The following is a 14370-nucleotide window of genomic DNA, read 5'->3' as shown; positions in this document are numbered from 1 at the left end:
ATCTAGTTATCAAAACAATCTTAAAGTGATGTTATATACGCTTTTACTCCAAATATTTCACCTAGATCTTTAATTAATATTGAACCAACGCATCCAAAATATTTACCAATTAATCGTACGGATTATATATTTCATATTCGCATTTCTGTTACAAATCAGCTAAATCAATTGATAAATTTTAATGGAGAGTGCTTCAATTTTGTTCTAGATATTCAGTAATTGTCTTCGGCTTTGCCTCTGGGCATGCTACGCACTAGTCCACTGTGTGGACGCTGGCCCTGCCAGTCTTCGCCTTTGGGGGACGTCTTACCTGATTCTTTCTTGTAGAATAAATGGTACTTGTCGTTCATAGAAAACAATTATTTCCGAAACAATATGGGTTTGGTCTTAAATATCACAGAGATATTAGAGGTGGAAATATTTTTCAATCTATGAAAAAATTTGCTATACCAGCATTAGGCTTCTTATATCGCAATATACTAAAACCTTTTTGGAAAAATAATAAAGAAGATATCATTCAAGGTGTAACTTCAGGGCTTAAAAATATAGCGTCTACATACGTAAAATCACCGCCGTTTTCTACATATAAAGAGGAAATTATAAATCCCATTCTAAACAAAATGAAAGAAAAATCGTTGAGTGAACATTTACGAGGCGACGGATTAAAAACGGTTAGGTCAAAAAATCGACTAACTAAAAAATCAAAGGATACTATTAAAAATCTGATAAAGCCACAGAAAACAATAAGAACAACGGATTATACGTGGTATGAAAATGTAATTACAGATATACTCAAAAATAATCAATTTGAATATGAGATAAAAAAGAATAGAAAAAACTCTGGATATTTTTATAAAAAATTATGATGAAGAAAGATTTAAATATGGAGTAAAAGAAGCTCTAGAAGATATACCAAACTGTGATGGAGATGGTGTGCAAATTAATAATCCACGGCATATTAGAGATATACATTTTTCGAATCCTGATATGACGTTTAGCTTTTACAAAGGGTCTTTGACTAGTGCTCCGCACGCTTCACATGGCTAATTCATTTTAAAAGAATGTAAGCCGGGCATGCCCTTTTTTATTTAAATAAATGGAAAACGTTGTAGACAATTTATGGCGTATTGATGAAATGCCTGTAATTGATGAATCAACAAAAAGTTATACTTACAATGAAATAAGAGAAAGTAATATCAATGTGAAAGAACTTGAACAGTATACGCTCGAAACTAACATAAGCGGATGGAAACATTTATCAGGTGCTTATATTTTTGTCAAATCTAAAATTAAAAACGATCCAAATAATTATGCAACTATATCAAACAATGGAATCAATGATTTTGACTATGTGAGGCTATTCTATGAAGAGGTATTAATAGAAGAAACAAATTGTGTGGGTGTTGCTACGTTAATTTCAAATCTGATTGAATTTTCAGGAGATGTATCTGATACTTCAGCATCACAATTATGTTGGTATCCAGACACAGCAGATTCAGCAGATACATCTCAATATAAATATGATGCGCAAAATAAATCTGAAAAATTTAAAGATTTAGATGTTGATATAAAAACTATTATTTCAAAAATCACAAATAATTCTGCATTCAATAAAGGATATTTAGAGAGATGGTTATTAACAAAAGATGAAAAAACTATTACAAAATTTATTCCTTTATCTAAAATTTTCCGATTTGTACGAGACTATAACAAAGTTTTGAATGGAAAAATTCGCATTGAATTACGTAAAAATCGAGTGAAAAATATATTACATGCTAAAGTTGATGGAAATTATGATTATGAAATATCTGATATTAGTTTATGGATCCCAATAGCAAAACCCTCACTAGAAACTGAAAAAATGTTATCTTCATTATTAGTTAGCAATTCTAACTTTCTTTGTGGATGGAATGCGCTGAACTATTACCGTAGTAATTTGTGGTCTTCTGGAAGTGGAAACTGGCGCGTTGTAAATAATCAAAATAAAATATCTAGAGTTTTTATAGTTTTTTCTAGAGCTGACCGAAATGATATTTTTACCAAGACAATGATGATTTTTGATAATATGAATTTAGAAAGAATAAATATTAAAATCAATGGTACCCAACATCCTACTTATGAATATCTGGTGAATAATGAGGATTTACAACGTTTGTATGCCGCATTCCTTTCATGTAATTATAAAAAAGATTTGGATGAAGGTACGTGTGTTAGCTATAAAGATTTTTGTAACCGATATTTAGTTGTTGCTTTTGATGTAACAAAAGAAAATGATGAAAATTTGTTTAGTAAAACAAAATCTTCTGAACTAGAAGTTAATTGGACATTAAAAAATTATCAAAATGTTAATTACTATATATATGCTGTAGTTGAATCTCAAAGAATTGCAAATATGAATATCATAGATGAAAAGATTTACTTGGAAATGAAGTAGCCTGTCTCACGCTTCGCTTAGTTCGCCTTTGGCTCACGAGGCTGTGCCGAGTTTTTAATTAAATAAATGACTGATTATAAAGTATATTTATCACCTAATCAAATAAAAAAACTCCAAAGTTGCAAAGATAAAAGAATAGATTGTAATATAAGATTTGATTTAACAGAAAGAGCTAATAAAACAATTAAATTGAGAGAAAAACAGATTGATGAAATTAAAAAATGTAAAAAAGACAAGAAGAAATACTGTGATATCAAATTTTCTCCAACACAGATAGGTGGATTTTTGGCTGCTTTAATTCCTGCAGCAATAGCTGCAGCCAAAGCATTGGGATTAGGTGCAGCCGGATATGCAGGTACTAAATTAGCAAAAAAAGCCTTCGGAGATGGTTTAAAAAAGAATAAAAAAAAACCGAAGAAGTCGGAGACATATGGACAAGGAATAAAATTGATAGGAAATACGGCTTAAGTAATATAGAAATATCTGATATTATGAAAAATGAGAAAAATCATGAAGCTACGCGAAATTTTCGAGGTGTTTTTGCAATTGACGTGTTACCAAAAAAAATTAGAAAAGATGAATCAGGCATAATTAATTTTCAACCCTCTAATCGTTACGGCTCACACTGGGTATGTTATGTAAACAAACCATATTTAAGAAATATTTTATATTTTGACAGTTTTGGTATTTCTCCACCAGAAAAAATTAAAACATATTTATTAAGTAGCGGAAAAAATATTGCGTGGAACAGCACACAATTGCAAATGAATTCTTCTGTTTTATGTGGCCATTACTGTATATACGTAATAATTAATGTAAACAGAGGCAAAGATTTTTATGATATATTATATTCTTTTAAACAGATACCGTGTAGCTTCAATGAGAAAAAATTCGTGGACATAGTCCACTCATGAGCTATTTCAATATTCGGCTATGCCTTCATGATGAATCTTTGATTCAGAATATTTGTATGTTATAAATGGAAAAATATCTACAAAAACGCTTGTATGTATACAGAAAAAGTTACATATATTTTTATAAAATTGGAATCGGATTATCTATTAGTAAATTATTATTTAGTGCATCGGGATTATCTTCGTTAGCCCTTCCTCCACTAGTTTGTTTATCTCTTGGTGCAGGGGTTATAGAAATATTAGATACGAGGTTAAAAATATCAGAAAGAACTGAAGAATATAAGTTGATTTATAAATTTTATAGACAGTTATCACATTTGTATAAAGCTGGTAAAATAAACGAACAAGAAATAAATATACGTGAAGAGGAATTTGTCAGTAATTTTAATTATTTTCCCAGAGAGAAATACCTAGAAAAAGTTCACTTAAACGGTATTTGATTTTTTATTGTAATAAATGACAGAACCAAAAGAAATTAAATTATTTGATTTAAAGGCTAATAAGAAGTATGATGTTATTGCTGTAAGTAAATCAGATGATGTTGGTCCAGCTAATGGATTATTCTTTATTTTAGAAGGAAGGTTGAAGTTATATTTATCCGTTGTTGACTTATTTTCAGAGTCATCAAAAATTAGTAAGTTATATGAGTTATATGACGCTGTTTCATATTTTCTTGATAAAAACCAAAGAGTGTCTCTACAAAGAGATAATATGATCTTCAAGTCTAAAGATTATGAAGATTGTTTTTGTAATATAATTATTTCTGAAGATATTCCATTTTTTTAATTTGATATTTAAATTTACTCTAATAAATGAAATATATTATTTTTTTCTTATTTCTCACTACTGTAAAAAGTTCAGATGAAGTTAATATTACAACTTCAGTAAAACCTTACGATGAATCAAAGATTCAAAGTTATTTAGAACAATTTGGGTATTCAGATAGTAATGAATCATCATTAACAGAAACGTTCGTGACTAGTGCTTCGCATACCAATGAAGCATTAATAAGGTTTCAAGAATATTACAATTTACCTGTTGATGGAACATTAAATCAACAAACACTTGATTTGATTAAACTACCGAGATGTGGAAATAAAGATAATCCAACAGCATATAGAGTTTATTATCAAAAATGGAATAAAACAAGTCTTAAATGGTATTTTCCGTTAGCATCAAACGAAATGAAAGAATTAGCACAAAAAGCTTTTGATCAATGGGAATCTGTTTCAAATTTAAAGTTTAATTATAATAGTGTTAAACCGGACATACTTATTCCATTTTCTAATAAGGTGTTTCAACATAATCATAATTCACGGTGTCAAAAAGGAGTTTGTTCTAACAGTTTTGACGGAAGAGGTAATATTTTAGCACATGGTTTCTTTCCAAATAATGATGAATGTCTAGGAATTCATTTTGATAAATCAGAAAATTGGTATTTTGGTGATTCAACCAATACACCAGATGGTCAGACTAATTTTTATACTGTTTTATTACATGAGATTGGGCACACATTAGGCGTTGAACATTCCGCAAATAATAATTCAATTATGTACGCCTATTATAAAGGCGATATTGATAAATTAACTCAAGACGATATGTGGGCAATTCAATACTTGTATGGAATTCCAAAACAATTAAAATATGAAACAATTCCTAAAACAACAACAACTGTTAAACCTACTGTAAGGCAAAGCGTCCATGAAGACCAGCCTAGAGGTGAAGCCGATGTCGAAGGTATATTTGGTAATTTATGTGATTTTAATAAAGAAATTGATACATTCTTAATTGCAAATCACCATATATATATTTTTTATAAGAAATATGTTTGGTTGGTCAATTTAAAAGACATGACTTATGATAAAGAACCGAAATTAATTCAAGATTATTTATACTTTTTACCAGATGATTTTCAAGAAATTTCACATATTTATCAAAGACCTTCAGGCGATGTTTTAATAGTTGTTAAAAATTTATATTATTTAATTGACTTTCCAAGTTTTAATGTTAAAAGTGGATATAATGGTCGATCTATTGAAAATTTAGGAATACCAAAAGGAAAAAGAATTGATGCAATATTTAGAACTTATTCTGGAAAAACATATATATTTTATGATAAAGTCTTGTACATTGAGTTTGATGAGTGTTTGTTTAGATCAAAGAAAAATTGCCTTATTTCAGAATTATTTGCTGGAATACCTCCAAATATAAGCAGAGCATTCAGATATAGAAATTTATATTTCTTTAAAGATAAAATGTATTATGAATTTGATGATATTTCAAATACATTAGTTAAATCTGATAAATTTGACTTGACAGTTTTTGGATTTAAATGTGGTCTTATCGATCAAATAATAAAACTAATTAATCGTCTGTGATCTATCACATATTTTTAACATCTTCATTTCTTTTTATCGCTCTCTTATTATCGTCAAATTCTACGACTCCGCAGGTCTAAAAGTCATGAACTTCTCTTATAAAATCTTCTGATAATTTTTGGTACTTTAATACCCTTTCCCAATCAACTTTATAAAAGAATTCAAGAATAAAGTCTTCCGATAATTTTTGGTGCTTTGATACCTTTTTCCAATCTATTTTATCTTCAAATTGTTTGTTTTTCAATAATTCGAGCTGCCCCAATTATTATAAAAAAATATTTAATCTTAGAATCAAAATATAAGTTGAAAAAAAACTTGTCTAAAAGCCTTGGAAATCAACATTTTTTTAACCGTCTTGAAAACTGGTGTAAATTCTATTGAATTTTATGGGGGGTGATCTATCACTCCCCATTGTTTGCTGAAGTGACTCCATCATAGAAAAACTGAGCAAAAAAGGCAAATTTTAACTTTTAATTAAGAAGGCTGTTACAATAGGGGTAAAGTGCTTAAAAAACAAAGTATTTCGAAGGGCATGTGGCCCAATACATTTTTGTTGTGAAGCAGCCCAACAGAAAAAACAGGGTTAAAAGACGAATTTTAAGTATTTTTAAATGATAACTTTTCTTGGCCGAAAACGTATTCATTTTTGTTCTTGGTATGTTTGGTAATAATACGCGTATTGGGTATTATTCTATATTAAGGTTGAAATGACTTGTGTTAACAGTTCGATGGTTGGAGGGCGAGGGAGCGTTGAGATGAGCCGAAAATTACAATTCAAGCGTATACACATGCGCAGTACCCTTAGTGTAATACTTGCGTACATACCATATATCTCTCCCCTAATAATTATAATATATAATTATTAAAATCCGTAGTCTTCTTTTCCTAACAAGAAACTGAAAACATGCTTAACTATCCTCTTGTTGAAAGAAAACTCTATATATTAAAAAAAAAACAATAAAAAATTAAGCCCCACCCACCCGCCCGATCTCCATTGTGATGAATTTTTCATTCCCAATCAGACCGAAGGGCGGAGTTTAATTGCAAAATCTTCATTTCTCTACAAGAAATTATCATATGAAATATGTTTTTTCAGCAGTATTTCTCAAAAAAATTCTACCCGTTTAAAAACATATTTCATATGGCAATTTCTTGTAGAGACATCAGGATATTGCAAACTAAATTTCGCCCTTTAGCTCATGATGAATAAAGCATTCGTCAGAATTGAGAAGGGGTGGGTGGGCGGGGCTTATATTTTGTCCATTTTTTCTTAACATCCGAAGTCTTCTTTTCCCAACAAGAAACTGACAACATGTTTAACTTTCCTGTTGTTGAAAGAAAACTATATATATATAATAATGCACAATGTTAATGACTGGGTAGTGGTTGTTATGGTTATTGTAAAATTGTCCTAAAAAAATAAAAGGGGATTTCAGAAGAAATCAGAAAGTAAGCCGGAGGGATTCACGTATACGTGCGTGCAGTGTTGCCAATTTCACTTTTATAAAACTCCCGAAACCTCCGTACATAACGTACTGAAGAGTTAACCCCATTTTCCAGACACCCGGTATATATTTTTTTAATGATAACCAGTACGGGTATTTTTAAACGTACTGTAAATTTCAGGTGAGGTTTCCTTAGCAAAATTTTGAGATGACGTCATGAAATTTATGGTGGGGGTAGAGACTTACTTGAGAGACTGTTGCCGCCCCAAATCGATTTTACTGCTTCTAATAACATTTCTCACGAGGAGTTTTCGTACGGCCAGTCTTACTGTATAAAAATCAGTTTTGAAATGATCATGGATCTCTTGAATTGTCACTCCAACTTGCTCAGATGACAATATGTACAAAAAAATTTGACGCAAATATTCATAATTCATTACTTTATACCCGGGCGAATTATCTAAAAACGAAAAATAAAAAATCAAACATACACAAGCAACTCAAATAAATAGATGTCTTCTCGTGCGATATCTCTTTTGAATCTTTAGCATCCATAAGAGCCGTTACATTCGCGTATGGGTCTATCATTCGCAAAACCTTTACATCCCTTTCCTTCAACTTATTTTTATTTAAATACTAGCTGACCCGGTGAACTTCGTTTCACCTACAATTTAATTTTGAATCTGCAAAACCGAATGCTTTGAAAACTTGCAGATGTTTTAAATATATGATAAGCATAATAAATTTTTCTTCAAAATATATTTACTTATCCTCTCCAAAAAATTGATGACGTCAGCCCAAAATTTGCCAAATGAATCCTATCTAAAATGTCCAAAATAGGATGAGTCTATACTTGTGATTTATTATTCCATTCATATTTTTTAGATTTGCTTATATAGGGTGACTCAAAAAAATTAATGAATGGGTGAATTAATTTTATTGATTTAATCAGGAACTGCAAAACCGAATGTTCTGAAATCTTGGAGATGCTTTAATGTTATCATAAGCATGGTATTTTTTTGATTAAAATGCATTTGTTCATTCACTAAAAAATTGATGACGTCACCTGAAAATTTTGCTGAATAAATCCTATCTGAAATGTGCAAAATATGATGAGTTTTTACTTGTGATTTATCACTGCATTAATATTTTTTTAGGGTGTCCCAAAACAATTAATCACTGGGTCAATTTATTTTATTGACTGAATCAAGAATTGCAAAACTGAATAATTTGAAATATTGCAGACGTTTTGAAGTTACTGTAAGCATGGTAGCTTTTCAAAATATATCTGTTTATCAAGCCCAAAAACTTGATGACGTCATCTCAAAATTTTGCCGAATAAATCCTATCTAAAATGTGCAAAATATCATCAGTTTATATTCGTAATTTATCATTGCATTCATATTTTTACTTCCCGAGCGTAAGCAAAGGAACTATTGTAATCGAGTCCGTCGGCCGACTCTCTACTTTTACCTTTTCTCGATCTTTCATGATCCCTAGAAGACGAAGAAATAGGTCTCCCATTTCCGTCTGTCTGTCCGTCTGTCCGTCTGTCTGCCATCCCGGATTTTTATTACACAGATAATCTCCGAAAGTACTGGACCGATTCTTGTGAAATTTTGTACTTATATTAGGAATATCATGTAGATGGTAAAACGCTAACCAAAATTTGTCTAATCATCCCCACCACTAATGCGATGACGTCACTTCAAAATTGTACATAGTAAATCGGTTTTATTTTGTATAAAATAACATAGTCCTATACATGTGGTTTACGACTCCGAATTGAGTTTTTACCGGAAACGTCCAGATTTTTGGAAAAAAATCAAAATTATAAAACAACATTTTGAAATTTAATTTTGAATCTGCTAACCTGAATGTTTTGAAATGTTGCAGATGTTTTAAGGTTATAAAGAGCATAATAAATTTTTAGTCAAAATATATGTGGTTATCTTCTCCAAAAAACTGATGACGTCAGTTCAAAAGTTTGCCGAATAAATCCTATCTAGAATATACAAAATATGATAAGTCTGTACTTGTGATATATCACTCCATTAATATTTTTTGGATTTGCATATACAGGGTGACTCAAAAAAATTAATGCATGCGTAAATGTATTTTACTGATTTACTCAGGAATTACAAAACCGAATGCTTTGAAATCTTAAAGATGTTTTAAAATTATCATAAGCATGGTAAATTTTTTATCAAAATGTATTTGGTCGTCCCCCCTAAAAAAAATTATGACGTCACCACAAAATTTTGTTGAATAAATTCTACCTAACATGTACAAAATATGGTGAGTTTCTTCTTGCCATTTATCATTCCATTCAAATTTTTTCGATTTCCATATACAGAGTGACTCAAAAAAATTAATGAATGCGTGAATTTATTTTATTAAGTTAATCAGGAACAACAAAACCGAATGCTTTGAAATCTTGCAGATGTTTTAAGGTTATAAAGAGCATAATAAATGTTTAGTCAAAATATATTTGCTTATCCTCTCCAAAAAATTGATGACGTCAGCTCGAAATTTTGCCGAATAAAGCCCATCTAAAATGTCTAAAATATGAAGAGTCTATACTTGTGATTTAGCATTCTATTAAAATTTTTTTGGATTTGCTTATACAGGCTGACGCCAAAAAAATTAATGAATGCGTAAATTTATTTTATTGATTTACTCAGGAACTACAAAACCGAATGCTTTGAAATCTTGATGATTCTTTAAAGTTGTCATAAGCATGGTAAATTTTAGATCAAAATGTATTTGCTCATCTCCCCTAAAAAATTTATGACGTCACCACAAAATTTCGCTGAATAAATCCTATCTAAAATGTACAAAATATGAGTCTCTTCTTGTGATTTATCATTCCATTCATATTTTTTGGATTTGCATATACAGGGTGACCCAAAAAAATCAATGATTGCGTAAATTTATTTTATTGATTTAATCAGGAACTACAGAACCCAATGTTTTGAAATCTTGCAAATGTTTTAAGGTTATAAAGAGCATAATAAATTTTTAGTCAAAATATATGTGGTTATCTTCTCCAAAAAACTGATGACGTCAGTTCAAAAGTGTGCCGAATAAATCCTATCTAGAATATACAAAATATGATAAGTCTGTACTTGTAATTTATCATTCCATTCACATTTTTTGAATTTGCATATATAGAGTGACTCAAAAAAATAATGAATGCGTAAATTTATTTTATTGGTTTACTCAGGAACTACAAAACCGAATGCTTTGAAATCCACTGCAAAAAAAAACATAATAGACATGCAGTCGTCACGTTTCCGACAGCGAGGGAAGTACTGTCTAAACTCTTTAGACCAATTTTTTAGATTTGCTTTTACAGTGACTTAAAAAAATGTATGGATCAGACAATTTATTTTATTGAGTTGCAGAAATGAATACTTTGAAATCTTGCAGACGTTTTAAAGTTATTGTAAGCATGGTAAATTGTTATTCATTAAAAATTGATGGGACGGCTCACTCGATTTTCGCAGATAATTTTGGAGATACAATATGAATATGTTACATTATACTTTTGGTGCGAAGGAAGTTCTATCGAAAAAACGTTCGATCAGTTGTTTGACAATGGTTGGTATAAATAAAACTGAGTAGATGCTCATACTCGAAATACGAAGCATCTACTCGAATATCAAATCCAAATGTTTCTAGTTTTTCTAGATGATGCTAATACTTCAATAGGTACCAGTTGATGCTCAAGTAGCATCTCGATACAACAAAAAAGGAAAACAATGACAGTGTTCAACCATCAAGGCAAAAATCGGGCCACCAAAATATAAGTCAGTATGGGTAGACACCTTGAGATGGGAATCTCTATGGCCAGTGTTAGAAAAAACGTACTGCACAATTTATGCATAAATAAAAGTTAATTACCTGAAAAGTTTTCGATATTCCCGCTGCTAATGTGTTTTCCAAACTGAATGCACCTTTTGACGACGCTCCACGTTCATGAAAGTATCCATGTTTAGTCAAAATTCACTTTTACAACGATCCTACTCGTTTTCTAAGCTGCTTTACAGACAGCTCAGTCATTTGCCACGCCGATGCTCATTTTTAGATTAAATGCTCACAAAACGCGTAGATGTTCAATTTGTGTCCGGGGAGATACAATGTTTCCAAGTAAGTACTCAGTACATAGAGTAGATGCTCAGGTATATAAGATTATTACTCTTTCTAGGTATTTCGTACTTCGAATATGAGTATCTACTCATTTTTATTCATACCACCCAATGTCTCGCTTCAATGTTTGATGATGTTGATTATGAGCACAACGCTGATCAACTTCCGTATCCGAATTACCCATGAAATAAATCATTGCGATTTGCACCTGAGGTAGTTCGTCGCATATTTGATTGACTTCGTGGACCTATGTCAGCTTGTCGTCTTCTCGGCATTGTAATGAACTTCATAAAACGACACAGAATTATTTTCACATTTTCAATCAAATCTGTAAATTTTGTCTTGAGAATTTTAAAATATTGAAAATTTCAAATTAAATCCTCGCATAACGGTAAAGTTTGAGGTTTTGTCGAAACCAACAAAGTGAAGATACGTAAATAGAATGGCAGATCAAAATTAATAAGAAACTTTCGCAATGCGTAACTAAATTCACTTTAACCAACACTTTTTTAAAAATAAACGACGTTTTTTGTTACGAAAAAACAAACAACGATTTGAAATGCAAATTAATACTTTTCACAATCGCACGGAAGAAATAGTTTTGCATGACACGTCAGTCAGGCGACAGGTTCCGTCAGGACGCCAACTATTCAAATTGATACGAAATGGCGATTCCCGTGCAAAATTTTTAAAATTTTTTTATCTTTAACCGGTCTCATTTTTCATAAATATTCTTACATATAAACCTTCTCCTGACGATAAGGAACACGTAAAAAAAGGAATCGTCCGATTCGGTGCGGTCGTTCTCAAGTTATGGGCGTACATACATTTCGGCGATTCATTTTTATTAATATAGATTCCTGCTTTGTAGCATTAGGATACAACTTTCTATATGGAAAAACCTGTAACAAAACATTACTTAAAAATATCCTCAACAGTAACTCCAATATATTACATATAATTTAAAAAACTTTCTGAAATCCGCCGTTTTTATCAACTTCACAAGAGAAATATTTCGTCCAAAAATTTTTCGGAACTCGTTCAACTCGATTTGATTGTTGGGTTTTGATTTAAGAATATGTGAAACCCTTTCCATGATTGCGATCTGTTTTGTCTTGCGTTTGCGATAAAATCGCGACAGATGTATCAAACCGCCGGAAATATTTTGACGCATGGGTAGCGATTTTAAACAGAAACTTTGGTGCGCAATCAGGTAGTGTTGCAGTAACACTTTTCTGTTGTGGTAAACCTTTTTAACGTCATGAGGTAGCGACATTTTGCTTTGAGTGAATTCACCCTGGTCTCGAGAACGTCCGATTTTTTCCAACATATAGTATTCAACGTCCTGTAGTTCTATGTTCGGGTCGGTTTCTTCGTTTATCAGGGCCTTGCTTCGCAAGGATTGATCTCCCATGAAAACTAGCTTTTGGTCATACCTATAGTTCAAAATTTAGTTTCGATTAAAAATAGCTACAGAAATGTACACTTACAACTTAATAGCTTTGTCCACGGAAAATTTGCGGACCCCGTTATTCTCCTTTCTTGTGTGAAAAGTTGAACAGGATCCTCTAATTTCAGTGCCATTAACTGATGCAAAGGGATAAATATCGTTATATTCCATAAACTAAAAACATTTAATTACTATTGTTACAGTTAAAAATAAAATACATACTGGTTCAACAAACATGCCTGAATCAATATCTAAATATTTACATCGATCAAAAAAAACTAATTCGTTTCGCGGCTCCTTTAAAACGTAAAAATTTAATCTTTTATTACTGCAAATAACCCTCCAAATTTTATCCGCCACACTTTTACTAATGTTATTTGGAAATACATTTTTAAACGTTTCCAAAATGCTGTAAATTAAATTATAAAAACAAATTAGAAAACGCAGAGAAACTTACCCTCAAGGGTAATTCCATCTAGGCCTTCTAGCGCAATTTCGTCCACAATGTGAAACGCCAGGTCTAGCTTTTTAAAAGATTCATAACTGCACTTTTTCTCATCATTAAAAAATAAATCTGACTTGGAATGCACGCAATGCATTAAATACATATTTCCACTGCTGTCCACTTTCGTATAATGCAATTTATGCCTTTTCTTTGAGACACTTTTCTGCCTTTCTGGTGCAGCTGCTTTAGATTTCGTTATTTTTGGTCTACGGGGCTTCGTTGTTTAGTCATTTATAAAATAAAACTTCCCGATTTTTTTTGGTACTGCATTATCAGTGTTGAAGACATATTTTCGTTTTCTTGAAGCCATTTCGTATAGGGTTTCATTGTGCACGTGCTGTCTTCAGAGAAAGGAGCCTCCAAATTGTCTTTTGGTAAATTATCTTCAGCCATGTAATCTTCTGCAGTGAACTGTTCTCTTTTAAGAATAACAAGTTCTGGCAGTGACACTGCTTTCTCTGGTTCTGGTTCTGGTGAGGATTCCATTATTTACAATAGTTATTGCAATGAAGCTTGAACAAATGATGAATTAAAACACATTTCTGCAATTTTTCACCCAAATAACTGGTTTGCAATGTACACAACGTTGTAGGTTATGTCGTTATGTTGAGAGAGGTATTGCCAACCTAACAACAAAACCTTGTTTTTCATTGTTTTTGTTTGATTTTTTTGTTTTAGTAATTATGATTGCATTAATTGGTCTTGTTAATGAAAGCAATTCGAACAACGAATTCGCGTAAATTAAAAGTACCAATTTTTTTCTTTAAATTATTAATGGACTTCAAATCAAATTTTAAAAAAAATAACCACGCCCACATAACCTCTACCCACTTGTCAAAATTTTCGACGTCAAATTAAAAACATTTTTATCAATTTATTACACCCAAAAAAAAAAATCCGTATCCAGTAACATATTCCTCACTAAAGCCTTCCAGAATGATTATTTAAAGCCACTTTGTTCGTTTCTGCTCACTTGAAATGGCAGTTACATAACAAACATTTTTGTTTTATTTTAAATTCTTACAGCATGATTTAAAATGGATGAGGTACTGTTTAGAAGTTCACAGAAATTCGAAAATCTTCAGGTAATGT

General features: G+C 31.2%; 2 protein-coding genes across 4 annotated transcripts in view; one reads left to right on the top strand and one right to left on the bottom strand.

Annotated features, from left to right (window-relative positions):
* Positions 1 to 13878, bottom strand: part of LOC135134119 (uncharacterized) — a 51899-nt gene extending 38021 nt beyond the window's left edge. The window contains exons 1-4 of one of the 2 annotated variants that reach the window (XM_064062734.1): positions 13231 to 13878; positions 12996 to 13182; positions 12814 to 12947; positions 12279 to 12759 (exon numbers count right to left, since the gene is read on the bottom strand). In XM_064062734.1, coding sequence (XP_063918804.1) covers positions 12279 to 12759; positions 12814 to 12947; positions 12996 to 13010 — 630 coding nt within the window. In that variant the 5' untranslated portion in view covers positions 13011 to 13182; positions 13231 to 13878. The remainder of the gene's footprint in view (positions 1 to 12278; positions 12760 to 12813; positions 12948 to 12995; positions 13183 to 13230) is intronic. The other variant, XM_064062733.1, reaches the window with a different exon arrangement.
* LOC135134121 (reticulon-4-interacting protein 1, mitochondrial-like) overlaps positions 1 to 14370 on the top strand; it is a 39823-nt gene that overhangs the window by 23460 nt on the left and 1993 nt on the right. The window contains exon 2 of one of the 2 annotated variants that reach the window (XM_064062737.1): positions 14305 to 14363. In XM_064062737.1, coding sequence (XP_063918807.1) covers positions 14316 to 14363 — 48 coding nt within the window. In that variant the 5' untranslated portion in view covers positions 14305 to 14315. Of the gene's footprint in view, positions 1 to 13932; positions 14364 to 14370 lie in introns of those variants that run through there. The other variant, XM_064062736.1, reaches the window with a different exon arrangement.

This window comes from Zophobas morio, unplaced genomic scaffold (assembly GCF_036711695.1).
Source record: "Zophobas morio isolate AGI-343-1 ecotype UQ-CSIRO unplaced genomic scaffold, CSIRO_AGI_Zmor_V1 ptg000023l, whole genome shotgun sequence".
Classification (NCBI taxonomy): domain Eukaryota; kingdom Metazoa; phylum Arthropoda; class Insecta; order Coleoptera; family Tenebrionidae; genus Zophobas; species Zophobas morio.
The sequence above is the reverse complement of the archived record's forward strand: the minus strand, read 5'-3'. Positions and strand labels throughout refer to the sequence as shown.